At 49.4% G+C, this 17,818-nt stretch overlaps 7 protein-coding genes across 7 annotated transcripts; 2 read left to right on the forward strand and 5 right to left on the reverse strand.

Annotated features, from left to right (window-relative positions):
• Positions 1-64: 64 nt before the first annotated feature.
• On the forward strand, positions 65-866 carry EPUS_00289 (uncharacterized protein; the record flags this gene model as incomplete). Its single annotated transcript, XM_007805946.1, has 2 exons — positions 65-563; positions 613-866. The coding sequence occupies 2 exons, from the start codon at positions 65-67 to the stop codon at positions 864-866; spliced, it is 753 nt and encodes a 250-aa protein (XP_007804137.1).
• A 79-nt stretch (positions 867-945) lies between these two features.
• EPUS_00290 (uncharacterized protein) lies at positions 946-3,124 on the reverse strand (the record flags this gene model as incomplete). The annotated part of the gene is made up of 2 exons (XM_007805947.1): positions 946-1,191; positions 1,247-3,124. 2 exons carry the CDS (start codon positions 3,122-3,124, stop codon positions 946-948), a joined length of 2,124 nt encoding a protein of 707 aa, XP_007804138.1.
• A 661-nt stretch (positions 3,125-3,785) lies between these two features.
• EPUS_00291 (uncharacterized protein) lies at positions 3,786-5,645 on the reverse strand (the record flags this gene model as incomplete). Its single annotated transcript, XM_007805948.1, has 1 exon — positions 3,786-5,645. One exon carries the CDS (start codon positions 5,643-5,645, stop codon positions 3,786-3,788), a length of 1,860 nt encoding a protein of 619 aa, XP_007804139.1.
• Positions 5,646-5,795: 150 nt separating this feature from the next.
• Positions 5,796-7,088, forward strand: EPUS_00292 (uncharacterized protein; the record flags this gene model as incomplete). The annotated part of the gene is made up of 1 exon (XM_007805949.1): positions 5,796-7,088. The coding sequence occupies one exon, from the start codon at positions 5,796-5,798 to the stop codon at positions 7,086-7,088; it is 1,293 nt and encodes a 430-aa protein (XP_007804140.1).
• Positions 7,089-8,408: 1,320 nt separating this feature from the next.
• Positions 8,409-11,891, reverse strand: EPUS_00293 (uncharacterized protein; the record flags this gene model as incomplete). The annotated part of the gene is made up of 6 exons (XM_007805950.1): positions 8,409-8,705; positions 8,780-9,787; positions 9,833-10,654; positions 10,698-10,789; positions 10,839-11,008; positions 11,056-11,891. The coding sequence occupies 6 exons, from the start codon at positions 11,889-11,891 to the stop codon at positions 8,409-8,411; spliced, it is 3,225 nt and encodes a 1,074-aa protein (XP_007804141.1).
• A 644-nt stretch (positions 11,892-12,535) lies between these two features.
• Positions 12,536-13,084, reverse strand: EPUS_00294 (uncharacterized protein; the record flags this gene model as incomplete). The annotated part of the gene is made up of 1 exon (XM_007805951.1): positions 12,536-13,084. One exon carries the CDS (start codon positions 13,082-13,084, stop codon positions 12,536-12,538), a length of 549 nt encoding a protein of 182 aa, XP_007804142.1.
• A 2,198-nt stretch (positions 13,085-15,282) lies between these two features.
• Positions 15,283-17,610, reverse strand: EPUS_00295 (uncharacterized protein; the record flags this gene model as incomplete). Its single annotated transcript, XM_007805952.1, has 1 exon — positions 15,283-17,610. The coding sequence occupies one exon, from the start codon at positions 17,608-17,610 to the stop codon at positions 15,283-15,285; it is 2,328 nt and encodes a 775-aa protein (XP_007804143.1).
• Positions 17,611-17,818: the final 208 nt, after the last annotated feature.

Genomic DNA, 17,818 nt, shown 5'->3' on the forward strand with positions numbered 1-17,818 from the left:
TTGCCGGCCAGTCTGAATCTTTCCATCTCCCTCACCAACCTGGCTGTTCGGATACGGGTTCAATATGGATCTCCTCACCACTGTACGCAAGGAGGGTTCCCGCGGTGGCCGTGGCGACTTTAAATGGTCTGATGTACAATCATCCAGCCACAGAGAGAATTACTTGGGCCACTCGCTGATGGCGCCTGTTGGCCGATGGCAAAAAGGTCGGGATTTAAATTGGTACGCAAAGGGTAACGCCGACGAAGAGGCCGGAGAGACCGTCGCACAGAAAGCTGAGCGAGAACGAAAGGAGGAGATCAAGCGCATCAAAGAAGCAGAACAGGACGCTCTGGCAAGAGCGCTGGGATACGACGTGCCACCCAGAAATCCAAACTTAGAAACCCTAGGCGACGCAAAGGAAGTGAATAAAATCCTAAAGGAGGCTGTCGAAGATGAAGATGCCGAAACTAGCAAGGGAGTCGGCTATGGAAAATTCGCCAACAACCACGGAGAGCGGAATGAGCGCATTCAAGGAGATGATGTTGCCACCGTCGACGGAGGTCAACGATTGAGAGAGGACAGTAAGAGCGGGCCACATTACAAAAGGCGTCGAAGTCGGAGTCGGAGTAGGGATCGCGAACGTCACCGATCAAGCTGGCACAGACAGAAAAAGGGCTACCGGCGACGCTCGCGATCAGGGTCAGAGGAACGAACACGCAGACGACACTCAAGAACCAGGGACCGGCCAAGTCGTGGAGATGATGATCGAGAGAATAGACAACAGAGGAGGCATCGGAGTCGTTCACCTTACTACAATAACCGCGGCCGACCAAGAGATGAACATCACGAGCATCGACGATGAAGGCTTCACTCGAATTTGGTGACAGACATAACGAAAGCGTTGAACGATACCCTTGCGACAAGAGTTCTATTACTAGACGCTAGACTTCTCTATTTTCTATGCTACAGCTCATCGTGCCCCTTCGCAGTCTTGCCGAGATCGGGCATCACCATGATGTTGACCACTAGACTTGTCCAACCCGTAAAGTGCTGAGTCCGTTGACCTTGACCGGTCTCTGGGTTGTACTGCTCCCATGCGAAGCCAGTCTTCTCCCACTCGCGATAGACGTTCTCTACAAGATTACGCCGAAGCTTAACATAGATTTGTCTAGCCTGCTCTTGATGAGGGCCAGAAATTTGAGCAATGTCCTGAATTGCATCAGCTCTCCGAGTAGACAAGAGTAGGGAAGTGGTAGCAACAAACCAGCAAATTTTTGACAATCAAGTAATTCATGTTAATCCAGATTGGGCTCCTCCAGTAGTTCTCGTCTGTGCCGTAGTATTCATCCTTCTTGCTCAGACTTCTGATGCCGTACTCACTCCACAGCTCCGAGGGTTCAGAAATCAAGTCCAAGATCGCTTTCAAGCGTGGACTGTCGGCCCTAAGAAGCCCGGTCATAAAAGGAAATATTGAGATATAGCCTTTGTGGCAAACGTGAATACTCTCTTCATAGTCATCAATGGTTGCATCGCAAAATATACTCGACGAAGCAGACCAATGCAGCTCGTCAATATTCCGCACGATGGCGTTCTCGTAGCTCTTAAAGTCGCTGGCATCTTCTGTCTCACCGAGTGACTCGGCTACGCGGCGTAAGGAGCGAGACATCATGCCCATCCAGCTGATCAAATCCGTATGCAGCTCACCAGGGTGGGGAGGCTGTGCTCGAGGATAGTCATCGAGACCAGAGGTGAGTATATGTCGCGGAGTTCGTCCACGCCATCGATACGCTTCCTTCGTGGAGAAAGCTTCGCGATCATATGATTTGATGTTGCCCCATTGCGTCTTCCGGAACCAGAAATACTGCCGCTTGAGAAGTGGATAGAATTTTCGGATGTGGTCCTTTAGAGCAGTAGCATGAGCGGTGTCATACTTCTCTGCGTTCAGCTTGTCGACAAACACATCGAGGATCATGAACAAAGTGGGAGGATTGGCATAGTGTGGGTACTGGACTTGAAATTCTTGAGGAACCTTGCTTCGCGCTTCAGGTCCCAGGATCTGCTCCCGGGCTATCCATCCATCCTCGTCCATCAGATTGAACCAGCTCTGCACAATCTCAAGTGTCAGGTCCATGTCCCAATCTGCAATTGGTATCAGATGAAAACCCTCGTCCCAGAGGAACCCTCGCGGGAAAAACGGTCGCGAAGGGATGCTGGTAAACAGCTCAGTCGGCGGTTCACGACTGACTTGTGCCCTTGCCCTTGCATCCGCAGTCTCTTCCCAGAAGCCCTCATTTTCTTCCTCGTATTCTGGTGCATACGATCTGTCGACAAGAGAGTCTCCGTAGAAGTAGCCGATACCTCCAACAAGGTTTGATAGCATGGCTTGGGAGAAGTTCGTGTATTTAGGGTCAGTAAACGGTGACTTTGGAGCGAAGATATCTGTAAACTTGGTTTGGAACAATTTGGACGTCTGTACAATAGCTGTAGAAATTTCTGCCGACGTCAGCGTTGGAGCGTCTACTGCTGTAAAGATAACGTCAAACTCGAAGGATCCTAGAAAGGTTTTCTGCACCATATGGAAGTTGCCTTCTTTGATATCGTTAGCCACAGTAAACATTTGCCAGGCAGGCGGGGGATTCTCCTGCCCATATTCTTCAATGTAATTGTCAACCTCACTCTTCATGTTCGTGAACATGATGCTTTTAGCCTGCCAAAGTGCATTAGAGGGCACTTGCATGCTTGACGCCATGGTCCGATCCAAGGGTTTCAAATCCCAGCTTGGATGGTAGTGCTTCGGAGCAACATTGGTATCTGGTCCCCGCGTGATGTCTATCTTGAAGTCGCCCAGGTCGGCAGTCTTTCCGTGAAGCGTAACAGTCCCTTCCTGACCCAGATCATCGTGCTCATTTGCAAATTCAAGACTTCCCAATCCATCCATGCCTGCATAGAAGACAAGCGTTGTCGTTAAGTCTCCCGATACGTCTGCTCGCGGCTCCCCCCGAATCCTCGCCGCCCAGCTTTCGGTTGAATTACCGGATGTTTTGACAAAGTCGATCGTCAGATCGATCGTGTTTCCAGCATCGTGGATGGTCTGACGCCCGCCATTTCGGATGTCGTACTCCTCCCACCCATAACCAGCCATTCCTTCATTTTGTTCGCAGGTATGTCTGAAGTCTGAATGGATCAGCTACGCGGAAGAGGAACAACTTTGGCATGTAAGAACATGTTCGGCACTCATGGACGGGTTGCGGACTAACTATTTTGAACCTTTGCAAAGTCATTCACTTTTGCCCACATCAAGCCGGCCAGCAGACTCTTGGGTATTCGCGGTCGGATACCGAAGTAGAGGTTCGGTCTATAGGGTCCCCAGAGTAGAGACCCGTTAGAGGCAGCATCATTTGCAGACGTTGCGCAGGTTGCAAGACTCAAGAACGAAACGCCGACAAGGATAGAAACGGCAACTTGAGTCACCACGGCAGACACAGCTTGCAGCATCTCGCCGAGCTCCCTCGATAGAGGAGAATAGAGAATAGAGAATGTTTATGATTATAACTGGAATTGTTGAAAGGCCAGACACTGAGTACATGGTACCATTTTGGGCCGGATTTCGATGCCAAGCCAAATAAAAAGGCTGTCAGACTCACAACGTGACTACAGTACATAACTTCTGGGGGCCACAACACACACAGCTGTGCAGTAAATACTAGTACAATGTGTGCACCGTAAAAGTCCAGAGAGTTATCACAGCCAGCATTCATGAAGGATGAACGATTGCCTTGGCATATATACAAAGAGAGCATCTATCAAGAGTCGTTGTTAGACCTTCCCCATCGCCTCCAGAACCTCATACTGCTACTGGTTTCCTTCCGAGGCCCATCCCGCTTTGATATCCTCCAAAAGTACACCGGTATTCCTGTCACAATGAACACAAGAACGACTATCGTCTGGAATGGTCGAGCGATCACAGCTCTACTGACCAAAAACAGACTGACGCAACAGAATATGATAGGGGTCGTGATCCAAGTGCGATACGGTCTTTCCAAGTTTGGCTGATTGATCCGCAAAATAATCAGTCCGAGCACGGTGAGAAAATAAAACGTGTATCCAGCAACGCCGGAGAACGTGATCAGGGTTTCAAACTCTCCCACCACAATGTATCCAATACAAAGTACCCCATTCAAAACCATGGCATTGATCGGCGTAAGGCCCAAATTCCCTTCATCGCCAAACACTCGAGCAACAGTCTTGACGAGCCATGAGCGTTTCCTCAGCCGACCAAGATTAGGGACCTCTGGATTGCCTATTCCGATCTTACCGAAAACGGCAGGAAGATAGCCTTCTCTTCCTGCGACATAGACAAGTCGACCGGAAGTGAAGGTAGTTGCATTTAGGGCACCAAAGCAGCTTGCGCTGACAATAAGTGCAAGAACCAGGGATCCAATTGGGCCAAATATTTGTGAGCCAAAAACGACAGCCACGGTATTGCTATGATCAATGACAGCTTTCGGAAGAACAAAGAAATAAGCGACATTGGCAAGGAGGTACGATAGGAGCACGAGTGGCATGGCCGTATGGATGACCTTTGGAAGATCTCGAGCTGGATTTTTGAATTCGCCCGTAACATAGTTCGTATTGTCCCAGCCATCGAAAGCCCATAGACCAGCATAGATAGCAACGGCCCAGTCTGTGATGTCAGTGCTCGTTCCTGAAAACCAGCCATGTGACTTCCAGTCTTCGTTCGGATGATTCTGGAAGGACAGACCAGTAGCAGCGACAACGATTCCCAGCACAGTGACCGCAAGAAGAGCCACGAATTTTAGAAACATAAATGTATCACTGATTCGGGTTGCCATCTTCGTGGAAATGGAATTGACCAGAGTAACGGCGATGATGCATCCAATTGCTGCTCCTTTGTTGATCCAGGGATTTATCGTCTCAACCTCCGCTCCAAAAAATGCTCGAACCAGATATTCTCCAAAAATAATAGCTATAATGGCCGAGCCTCCAGGTTTCAAGACCATGACAGCACACCAGGTGAAGAGAAAACCCATTAGCTCCCCAAAGATCTTTGCCAAGTATATTTGTGCTCCTCCACTCAGTGGGATGGCTCCTCCGAGCTCAGCGTAACTAGCGGCACCTGTCCATGCTAATATACCTGCCACTGTCCATACAACCAAAGAACCGCCGGGGCTGCCGGCGTGTGAGCTGACCAAACCTGGCGAGGAGAATATGCCTGCACCAATGATCAGGCCCACGATTAATGATAGCCCATTCAGGTAAGTCAATGTTTTATGCTTTTCCAGGTTTCCGCTTTCCAGACTTCCAGGATGTCTTTCCAGCGACACAGACGATGGCGCACCTAGTGGAGCGTAACCTCCTTGTGTAGCAGAGAGTGGGAAGAGAGCAGGTGTGAAGTCGAAAGCTGAAGATATTGAATACGATCTATTGTGAGGCATGCGCCTGGCACCATCCGCTAGGTTAGCACCGTCCAAGGGGTCATCGTTCTCGAGGGACAACTTCCTCGAGGAAGTTATGCCCAAGCTAGAGGAGGACTCGGAGGTACGTCTTTCTTCAGGCTCGGAAGAGGCAAGGGAGGCAAGTTCAAGGGAGTCGCGTGCAATTTGAGAAGGCTTTTGGATTTCGGAGAAGCCCAGCCGTGACATGGCGATCGGTAACAAGGAGGAATGCGGAGAGTATCAGACATCTAGGCCATGATGTGCACAGAGTAGCGCGTATTCAGACCATACTGGAGCTTCTTGCAAAGAAATCACTAGTGAAGTGGATGTTGAAGAGTAGATTTAGCGCAAGGAGCTATGACGATCTGCGGGAGGCTCCACCTCCCCAAACTCTGCCCAGAGCGACAGAATGTAACAGACATCAATACACGTCAGTCGCCTTCCTCAGGTTGGCTGACCTCGATGACGCCAAGGGCAGCATCGTCCCAAGTATCGAGCATCAGCCGATGTGTGTCAAAGGGATCTCTATGCAAGCCGCCTTCTAGCCATTGCCTGCGAAGAGCTCAAGGCTACTCCTCTGCTCCGCCCCAACCCGAACGTAAGCTACAGCAGTCCAGCCAACCTTCAGGTCTCAAGTCATGGCAACGATACGCTATTACGATGGTCATAGGAGGAGTCGTATATGGACTGTATGAGGGTTACTCCAACAAGCAAGCGAGAGATGCTTTCATACCTTATAAGCTTGTTAAGAAGGATCCAGTGTCCACATCCGCAAGCATCTTTGTTCTTCAACCACAGGCAAGATCACCAGATCTAGACACATACAAGGAAGCATGGCAAAGAGGAATTTGGAACTTTCACTTCAAACAACCTCAATTACAAATTGTCCGTGCTTATACACCTTTACCACCACAAGACGCACCATCAGTGGAGGGCGTCAGCCAATTGCGGTTTCTTATCAGAAATGATGCCTACGGTGAAATGTCAAGCTACCTTCACCGACTGCCAATCGGATCGCAGATCGAGCTACGAGGACCGAATATCGAGTACGAACTCTCACCTGATGTGAAGCAGATCGTCTTTTTTGCCGGTGGCACTGGTATCGCTCCAGCTCTTCAAGTAGCTCATGCCCTTTTCAGTCAGAAGGAACACAGTAAGGACAAGAAATTACATATCCTGTGGGCAAATCGAAAGCGCGATGATTGCGTTGGCGGCCACAGCGATCACTCTCCCGCAGAGCCTCTGGTGAAGAAGTCTACAACCAGCAGCAACTCCCCTACTCTCAATGCATCTACCAAGACGGCGGCCTCGAATGACCAAGGACTTGTTGTCAAGGAACTTGAGCAGCTCAAGGAAAAACACCCTGGGCAAGTGACGGTTGAGTACTTTGTGAATGAAGAAAATACCTGGATCGATAGAGATGCCGTCTTTAGAGCCCTAGGTCGCTTCGACGACAATGACTTTTCTGGTCGGTCCTCGTCCTCACAAGAACAACGGCAGATTCTCATTTCTGGCCCTAGTGGTTTTATCAGCTATCTTGCTGGGCCAAAAGAGTGGCGCAATGGAAGGGAGCAGCAAGGTGGAGTGAGCAAGATCCTTGCTCATGCCATTTCAATGAATCCGCACAACGTTAAAGTATGGAAGATATGAAATGCTTCGACCTTTCAACACAGCGTCCTATCGTGTTCATGGAGCTCATAGGCTCAGCTTGGAATATATCAGCATCCACCACGTATGAGTCCCTCTTTGCAGACCTACAGAGTCTCTCTGCTGGAGGGTTTTGTACGCTTTTCATCGTCGAACTCCAACCAGCCCTGTCCCAGACCAATATCTAAACAGTTTCATCGACAAATCATAACACAGCACAGCAGCAGTCCTTCTTCGCCTCGGCGTCCTTTTCAGCCTCGGCATCCTTCCTGGACGGCAATGCCTCCTCCGCAGATCTCTCGCATGTACCACATATCCCGTCCACATACTCGGGCTCTAAGCATTTGGCGTTCTCGGCAATGCAAAGCGCCGAGCGACCACAATCGATTAGCTTGTAGCCCTTTTCGTGGCCACATCTATAACGGTACGGCTGCTTCTCGCACATGGTGAGATCACGCAATGTGCACAGTTCGGGGAGATGTTGTGATCTGGATGGAATGCTGGCTCTGATAGCGCTGGTGCTGGGGCTTCTTGCGACCAGGCACGAGGAGGAATCCAAGGGAGTTGATGGAGCAGTGCGTCGAGTTGGAAAGCCATGCTCGAAGACTCACCATATAGCACCTGAGATGAGCAGAGTGACTGCGAGGTGGCGGCAGGGACCAAGGGACAATGACTATAGCATCTCGCGTACGAACGAAATATGGGGCCAAGAAGGCAGACTTGCATTGAAAGTCCGTACGACCATGTACTTATCGGGAAGTCAGCAAACCAAAGAGACTAGTGAAGAGAGAAAAGCTAGGGGATGACTAAGAGACAGCCGACGAAGCCGGGCCGGGGGCTTCTTAGTCGATGGAAGAATGTGAACGCACAGAGTCGTAGAAGGGGAGCCTGCTCATGCTGCCTCCACCAAACTCGTCACTGTCGTTACATTCACGTGGGCGCCTGCCGTATCAGAGATGAGTAGTGAAAAGACTTGTCCGTCATTGAGTAAGAATTGACGGCGCTCCTATGAATGTTTAGCCTCGTGATGGAACGCACATCGGTAGCGGTGGTGACTGGAGAGGTGAAGGGGGATATTAGATCTGATAGCCAGCATTTCGAGAACAGAGCTGCAAGGGCCGTCGGATTATTGGCATTTGTATCCTGTCAGAATGTCCTCGTAAGAGCCGCGTGTAGTTTGATATGCGCTCGAGTACAGTTGGAGAAACTTGTAGCAATATCCACAATGGATGTGATACGTCCCCTGACATCAAATGTCCCGCAGCCACGTCCCCTCCATGGCGTATTACCTTCCACTTTCCACCTTCTCTCTCTCCTGCGCCATCACCACCCCTCCAATTGTAACGGTCCACCCTGCTCCCACTGCTCCCCATTCTGTCCTACACCTCCATTAGCATTTGCATTTGCGCTCCCGTTCCCATTTGGCGCGGGCGCCTCCTCCCCAAACGCAACCGCCTCCCCATTCTCCCCACCAGCACCACAGGCACCATTACCCACCCCCAAAGCCGCCATCCCCCACCCCATTTGATCCAACTCCCTCTGGAAGAAGTCCCTCTCCCCTTCTTCAATCCCTCCCCTTCCCTCCGCAGCACCATCCTTGACAACATCCGGATAATTCCTCTTAACCCACCAAAACGTCAATCCCCTCAACGCCCATTCAAGCGGTAACGCCTCATCCACCTCCCCTTCCACACTCCCGCCAGCCACTCATCTCGCAATTCCGGTCGACAATGCAGATAGATCGCCGTGATGACCTTCATGTTGCCCTGGCGCCATTTCCGCCCGCAGTAAGGGACCTGGGATTTGAAGAGCTTGAGGACGTAGAGGCGGAGTAAGGGGTCCGGAACGCGTAGGATGCGGCGCAGGATCTGGCTAGATTTGTATTGGACTAATAATAAGATGCGGTGCGCCTTGTGACGGGTGATTTTTTGGAGGATCCGGAGGAGATGGATTGAGGTTTGGAACTGGCGGAATGAGAAGGTTGTAATAGGGGTCTGGGGAATTGGTGCGATGGGGTTGCCCAGTTCGTCAACAGAAGGACGGGGTGGGAGGCGGTTGGAGTCGGTATCCGAAGGTGTCTCATCGATTTTTCCGGGCGATGCGACGGCTTGGGAGGGGTCGTGAGAGGATCCGTTTGTTGGAGAACGGCGGTGGCGCAGGATCGGTGGAGGCATTGCTTCATCGGGACTTGAAGTAGGGGAGGAATTCGCAGCTGGCGAGGTGGGAGAGAGGGGTGGGTGATCAGAATTGAGATGGCAGATGTGGAAGAAACCCAGGTCGTCTCGGTCGTAGCGGATGGCGACCAAATCTTCAAGGTTTTGATGAGCGAAATATTTCAGCACTAAAGGAATGTAGTTCGAGTCAAGGAGGAGCTGAGTCAGATACTCGAACTTGAGGACGTGAGATATTTTAAACCACTTGAGAAGAAGGAATAAACATCCAGACATAGCTTTGTGGCACACTTCTCGAAGTCGCGTTTCGTTGAGCTCTTCCATACTGAGCTCCGAAGCTTGTGGCGCAGCCGGTGGATTTGGAGAGTTATTTGCCTGTGATACGTTCAGGTTTGATTTTGTTCTAGGTAGTCCATTTGATTGCCCATTGTCGTTGATTGAGCCATTCTGGATCGCGATATTCTGCACATTGAACAACATGGTTTTCATCATCACGATAATAAGTGATTGGAGGTTCGGAAGTGCGAAGTGCTGGCTCACGTTAGTTGCGAATCAGCATTGCCCAAGCCAGCTTACAAAGAAGTCCTCGACAGCCTCCAAACGACTCTCGAGGTCATGAAGCGCTGCTTCGTTATCACCCTCTCCCAGAGCAGCATTGACGGGCTCTTTCCAATCATTTTTGTCATTCGTACCAGCTTCACCGTCTTCAACTGTCGGCGTCTTCCCTTCCCATCCCCTGTCGTCTTTCAAGAATTGTTCTCGCTCTTTCCAGAGCTGACGCATCGCTCGGGTCATTCGCATCCTGCTTGCAAAGAGTTGGCCTGCTTCAATGATAGAAGCAGGTATGTCGCTACCTTCCCATTTCTTACCTACCATGAGATCTTGAAACTCAGTGGTGCCCTTTCCACCTATGTTGTTGCTACTGTCATCCAATGGAGGGTACAGAAAAGGAAAATTCTGATTCGTCTGGAAGTTTTGCTTTTTGCCTGCCTTCCCACCAGGGCCAACAGGCGATGGTGGTGGAGATGGTGCGGGTGTCGCGATATGGACCGGCTGGTGAAGAATTGAGCCGCTAACATTTCCATCAGGTTGGCCGAAGTTGGCAACTGAACCGGTAACTGTGTTCGCTCGACTCGGATGATGGGGCAGTGGAGGTAGCATCGATTTGTGCTCGGCTTCAAATGGTACTAATGGAAGAGGAGGATTATATGCCGGATACTTTGATGTAATTTCCTGGCGGAAAAGGTGATAATCAAGAGGCGAGGCTGTCAGGGTGGGCCGCGAAGCATCTGCTGGGAGCGGATCTGGCTTCGTTTGCAGCACATCCTTTGCACGCTCTAGCACGTTCTGGGTATCACCAAATAATAGCAAGACTGATTTCCATAAGAGAAGGAGAAGCTGAAATTGTGTTAGAGAGGCATTCGCATCAGAGGTGGCTTACTCTTGTCATCATCGAAATGCTCGATATATCCTCCCATCGTCGTCGGGCCAGAAGTTCAACGCAGTAGACGAGAAACCTAGGTCTCAATTGTACTATAAGACCATCAGCTGGGAACTTTGACAAAAAATATACTCCACTCACACATGACATTGCGCATCGATTTCCCAACCCCGGAAGCATCTCTATGTCGAGCTGATTCGACAAAGAAATACCAACAGGAAAGTAGTAATGTTCGCTCTCGAATTCTAGAGTTGTTGTAGAGCTCAAGCGGACTCCCTCCGTGCTCTTCAGCGGTCTCGGTAGATGTCAAGCTGGAATATGTTAAATGGTGGTGGCACAAGATACAAAAAGCACATACCCTTCGCCGTTTTCATCATCAAAAACTGTATTCATGCAATCCTGCAGGCTTTGAAGACCGGAGCATTCTAGAAGCAGATCTGCACCCCTGTGCATCCACTCTAGCTGAACTGAGTTGCTCCGGTTGTCAACGTCCTCGTCGCTTGATCGATCTTCAGACTCATCCTGCCTTTCTAGACCTGCTGTTGTTGCCCAAGCCCCTCCAAGAATGTAGAAGAGGACTTCTAATGACTCGATGCGTATAAGTGGATCATAATGACTCAGGCTAGAGAGAACCGACAGGAGGATGTTCTTTCGCACGTCATCACTAACATCGATCCACGTTGAATCTTCGTCTGCGAGTTCCTTGTGAGATTCAGAGAATGACCTCCATTTCTGTTCGAAGGTATCCTTAGCACTTAAGATCATGGTCCCATCCTGCTCTGAATACTGAAACCATGCTTCAATCTCTTCAGCGAACGATTGGGCGTCAGCATATTGAAATGCGTAGGCTCTCTTTTCCACCTTCGGGAATTGACTGACCAGCTGTTTCAGCTGTGGTAAGCTGAGAGAGTCCGCTGGAGTATCTGGATCCTGATGCTGCGAAGGTGGTGCTGGAGGTGGAGGCTGGGATGGTGGAGGTGGTGCTGAGCCATCTCTTTTCAAGACCGGCCGTGTGCTTTTCGTTTGGACGCTTCTATTGGCGCCAGACGCTACACCATCTCTTTGATCGAGAGCGCTTAGTGGGAGCTGCTTGCTTGGTGACTGAATAGCTGTTCCATCTTGATCAACTTCATCGGCCTTGACGATCAGCTGACGACCCACTGCTGGGAGAGCGCTGTCACTATGACCCTCCATAACACGTTGAGAATATCACCTGATTGCCTTCGAGGCATCAGACATCATTTCATTAATGAAGATGTCGACCGTGATTGTGCGCTACTTACCCTGCCGGAGCACATTCCTCACATTCATCACTGGCAGTGATAATGACAACCATATCATACACTCCTCGAAATTGTCTCGCCGTTTGAAGATAGTAAGTCAGATTAGACTTGAATGCTGTTTACGGTGCTGGAACCACGAGTTGTCAAGTGACAGGTCGTCCAAGGCATATCACGTGCACAGCTTCTGATCTACTACTACGGGTGGAAGCATAAGATTCGTAGCACGGCGCTAGAAACGCTATGTAAATTACAACGTCACGTAAATGCACCTTACTGTGGTGAGGATAGAGTGCCCAAAAATAGTCCAATTAGGACTAGTCTGTATGTTTGGTGACCCAATATCGACAGGATTGTCGTACAAGATTGACAGGTCTATCTGTATTTATCCAGAGCGTTCGGAGTGGCAAATACTAGGGCCGTGCTACGAATACTTATGCCATGTACCATAGTAGAGGCTTCCATGGTGTGCTATGTAAGTGCTTTAGAAGGGAAGGAGGTCAATTGGTGGCATGACAGTGCTTTCCCTAAGGTAGAATATTTCCCGCGTCTGTCTCGTCATTGACTTTTTTCTAGACAGTCCCTATTCCTTCGGCGCTTATCCCTTTTTCTTTCTTGCCATCTACCCCATCCTGCATCAACCAGATCTTCGGTGACGACCAGATCTCGAATCCTGAGCATCTCAGCCAGCTGTGTGTCTAACGCCCATTCCACCCAGCCGTAACGTCGAAGATATGTGGTCACCAGGAACCATGCGACAGCAGACAAGGCACCAGCCGCGCATCCGACCATCACTTGCTTGGGCGTATGATAATTGAGGTATAGTCGACTGACAGCAACAGCCGCAGCACACAAACATGCTACACATGATAGCAGCAGTCGCTCAGTGAAAGTTGCTGGTGAGTGGGTTGTGGAGGGGCTAGGCACATATCGCATGAGCAGGAAGAGGCTAAGGGAAACTGAGAAGTACGCCACGAATTGCGAATGCGACGAAGGCATGCCATAACCTTTGCCGTACATCTCTACCCTTGTGTAAGCCAACGTGTAAAATAGGAGAAGGGTTGGATTTCGCCGCTGGTACGTTTTGGACGCTCCTCCTTGATCCATCGTTTTAGTAGAAAGTTGAGCGCTTCACAGGCCATTTGCCCAGCAAACATCATCATGATCTCTATTTCCCTCGACGCCCATATCAGGGTCACGTAGATGACACATAATGCCTGGGGTACCAGCGCAAGCCATGCAGAAAAGTAGGAGAGCCGATCATTGGGATTCTTGAGGAGTAGATCAGTGATCTGGTCGTGACGCTAAGACTGGGGAGGAAGAAAACAGACATAATGGACGTGTGTTAGGGATAGTGAGGCAAGAGGCGCCTCTTCCATCCTTGTTGTTCGTGGTATATGGATTGTGTCAGAAAATTGATCATCAGATGCCAAACAGATTTGTGGCACCATATTTGGAGAAGCAGCGGCCGGGATTTTAGAGTCAAGTGCAGAAGTCCTGTCAATTCTGGGCCCTAGGGTCGATCTGAGATATCATCTACAAAGTACAATGGACAAAGACCTAAAACAAGCATCTTTTGCAATGTGGTCGTCATCTCTCTATTCCTATTGTTTGGTGTAGCTTTGTAGCTACAGATTTATGACTGAAACATTTCAACTCTCCCTGACGTCCCTGTCATGCTTAGACCGTATTTTGTGGGTCCAAAAATATAAGTTCCGGATATGCCTACAGTTTACCAAAACTATTGACACACACATCTTCTTATTCTAAGAAGAATGTAATTTAAAAGCATCAAAACGCATGTAAAATATATGTTGATTTTACTATGCTCAAAATGAGAAGATTTATTAAGCTTTTTATTACATTAAACTTATTAACAATCCATTTGGAAGAAGCTGTTTACAGGCACATGCTGTCGCCAATAAATTGATAGAAGCCATCTTCCGAAACCCGAAATGACTTACGGGACTTGTCCACCAAACAGGGTGAGCACCAGATCCCCTTCCTTCAGGCTCTGCGGGCCCATGCCTATGGAACCGCCCTTCGTAACCAAGAACCTCCGGCCTGTGCACGCATGCACGAATGCCTCGTAGAAACGGCTGGAGTCTGGCTTATTGAGAAGGAAATTCCAGCAGATTTCTTGCAGAAAAGAGTCGATGGGCATTGCGTAAGTGCTTTCTGTACTAACTAACGTACAGAACCACTTGGCGGGCCAATTTGCACACACTTTACGCAGTAATTCTACCACTCAAATGGGCCAACATTCATGTCCAATTAGGGAAATAATGAAGCTGGCGATACTTCCTATTTGAGCCTATCTGAGAGAATCCTTATGCGCAGCGAATCCTTCGAACGATGCGTAATTTGCCTTTAGAGGGCACCCTGCCCTCTTTGGCAGCTCTAACCTCTTCAAGATTTCAAGAGCGCTGCACTCTATCCTTTATTATGCGTTTTGAGCGCTTTTTGACCTCTTAATGGGATATTTGCTTTCGTATATTATTAAGCTTATTTTAAAGCAATTAAGTGCTAGCATAGTTAAATAAATAGATGTAACATTTTAAGATATAAGAGGATAAAAGGATAGAAGGATAGAAGGATAGAAGGATAGAAGGATAGAAGGATAGAAGATTATTCTATGCGCTTTTTCTGTGCATTCTGTGTGCGGATCCTGTGCGCCTTTTCTGTGCATTCTGCTGCTCTTTCTGTGCTCTTTCTGTGCTCTTTCTGTGCTCTTTCTGTGCTCTTTCTGTGCTCTTTCTGTGCGCTTTTTCTGCGCATTCTGCGTGCGAATTCTGTAAAATTTTCTGATTTTTGATGGGTATGGCTTGGCAAGATTCTGCAGCGTCTTCGTGTTCTCTCGGTTTTTACTCATTCGAAATAAGGCATTGACATTGTGAAGATATGGGGTCTGGGGAAACGCCTACGGCAACTTTCAGTCCACTCAGCAGAGAGCAGAGCTGTTATCGATGAGATGTGACGCGCTTGCTGTAACCATTGACTTAGAAACCGGTCTCGAACAAAATCTACAGAGACGTTAGAGCTTGGGAGAAAACCCCCGTCGCCTACTTGATTTCTCACTCAACCAAACAAGAAAGTTTAGGGCCCACTTCTTAGCTGATGCACCACTTCTGCGGGACCCTTTCATTAGAGAGTCTTGTCGCTTTGATGATTTCGTGGCTGTTGTCATCCTGATGACTGCGGGCCGATGCGCACTCCCCCGGGGACAAAGTGGTCCAGTGTAAGCCAGCTGTGTAGGATGCAAAGAGCACTCCGTTTTCCTCCTTATGCAAAGCCACCAGAACTCCTTACAACCTATCCGTGGCTTTAACAGTGCTTGGCTGCAAGAGGACGGCCAAAGAATCAGATTCAGAGACTATCGGCGCCTCACTCCCGTGGATGGTAAAGCTCGCGCAGTAGAGAACATTGAGTTTGTTGTATTCCTCTACCTCTACCACCCAGGCAAATGTCCCACTATCATCTGCCGTCACGCTATTAACCTTTTCCGTCCATCCACGGCTCCGGCGAAAGCGTTTTCCCCAGTCTGGATGGCTAAGTAGGCGGACACCCTCGAATTCCACCATCAAGCCGGCGGTATTGCGAATCGCCGGCTTCAAATCGCCATTGAATTGGATCATGGATGTGTCCATACTTGCGGGTGCCCAGCGAAGCCCTGGCTCTTGAATCCGAGGTCCCTGCGTGAAGAGAATCATGGAGGGAAGTTCAGCTATATTCTCGAAGAGGTATTTGAGGCGATCTTCCGGTCGTTGGAAAGCGTACATCTGTTGGCCTCGCAGGCCGAGTAATGACGCGATAACCACATATCGATCCTCTTCGTACTTCGTTCCCCGGTTTCTGGACTCGTTCCAGACGAATCTGAAGAGATGTTGAGGACTTTCGAAGGAAATTTGCATACATGAGCTCCACGATGTAATGGATTCTGTAACACAGAGACTGCGGAGAATTCTCCCGTTGAGAATAGATTCGTCGTCGCAGATAAATTGCAAGAGCTTGTGCTTCAAAATCTCCATTGGGACATAGCCGTCTTTGATGCGGGCAAAAATTGTCTCTGCGACCGCTCCTTCGTGCATGGTCCAGAGACGACGCATCCATTTCGAATAAGAAAATCGGAATGCAAACTCAAGATCAGTCATATCAGATGTCAACGGCCACAGAGAGCTATCCAGTATAAGCACCATGCGCGCTTGACGGTAGGTGTCGCGCATACGCTCGATTGCCACATCACGCAATTCCTTGCGTAAAGAAGTGTCCCGGCCACGACCAACAGGAACGCAAATTGTATCTATCCAAAATGTGCTCGAGGTTGGAAGCTTGCTTTCCCGGACCAGATTGTCGACAAGATGATGCAGACGTAGCCATTGACATTTGAATAATTCATTGGCGTCCGGGTTGCCAAGTCCGTCACTCCAGACATGAGAAATCGCAACATAGGAGGTATTGCGAGAAGAAAGTACCTCGATTTTGAATTCCTGCGAGTTCGGTGCTTTTTTCACGCGAAGCACGGGTATTTCCCCTTGCTGAAGGATTTTTTGCACGTGTTTGGACGTCTCAAACTCTGGCATCACCTCACAAGAGCAACCAGTTTCTGCATGACTTCTTATGTAAGATCCATCGACCATGTAGTCTGCGTGACATCGTGACATCGTACAATCAACATGTGACACGCTACTTGGCACCTCCGGCGGAAAGTGTAACAAGCTGGACAAGTAAGCGCCGACGAGTTTCATTGTCATGCTCAACCTATACACCACGCGGGGACAGAATCCACTAGAGAGCAAGCGCTTGCGGACTAGATCAGGAATATACCAGCCTGACACATTTATAGGTCCCTGAGCCTGCAGACCTAACCTTCTGTATATCATTTGTATGGCGTGTGATAGAGTGTGACCAAGCATGCCGATGGAGAGCTCAAGGTCCTCTGGGAGGATCTCCCGCCCGTTTCGGGCCCAAAACTGTGATTGACTGTCTCGGAAAACATCAGAAAGACCTCGATTGTCGTCATGTGCTGTTTCTGCGATATTGAGGATAGTATCAAGAGCCGAGTCCGAGACACTTATCCGTCCATCAGCCGATCGTCTCATGCCCGAAATTGGGCGTCGCATCCGTGCGTTGGATTCTTCAAATAGGCAGTGCTCACCAAGGCACCCGGCCAGGCGTTCCACCGATTTATGGACATAGTCCACACAGTCCATGGCATTTCGCAACCTCTTATACGCTTCATTGGGCGGTAGTCCCTGCAGCTGAGTTACCAACCTCATAAGATGCGTTTCAAGGTTCTCCGTCGTGATCACCCTTGAGTTAAGCGGACCCGAGCGCTTCAGAAAATCGCAGACCTCGATATCTCTGCCCAAAACCTCTCGAAGCAAACCAAAATACCACCAAGCCTGGAGTAAAGCAGCGAAGTGATTCGGGGGCGTTGTTAACGCTCCTTTCTTTGCTCTTATCAACGAGATGATGTCACCAGAAGAAAGTCCACATTCAAGTAGAGCCGAATCCCAACCTTGAGAATCAGGGAACTGCCAGAAGCCTGCGTCATTCACTGAGAATTGGTCGCAAAGGTATGGAACTTCAACCGGCCGGTATATGGGTTCTGCAGGAGTGGGAAGATGATCCATGAGATCTACGTCAGGAGTAGACAAGGGCTCTTCAGTTTTGCCGACAAAAGGATAATTTTTTGCTCATTTGTACTGGTGAGCAGTAATGGGGAGAGACAGGCTGCCAAATTGTAAGTGAGCCGTCCGCATTCAATGGTGGCTCGGGCTTGGTTCCATAGGTTGACGCAGCATGACTGCTGTACCTTAAAAGACACTGGGTTAGAGCCAA

The sequence above is a fragment of the Endocarpon pusillum genome, assembly GCF_000464535.1.
Source record: "Endocarpon pusillum Z07020 unplaced genomic scaffold scaffold4993, whole genome shotgun sequence".
Lineage (NCBI taxonomy): Eukaryota > Fungi > Ascomycota > Eurotiomycetes > Verrucariales > Verrucariaceae > Endocarpon > Endocarpon pusillum.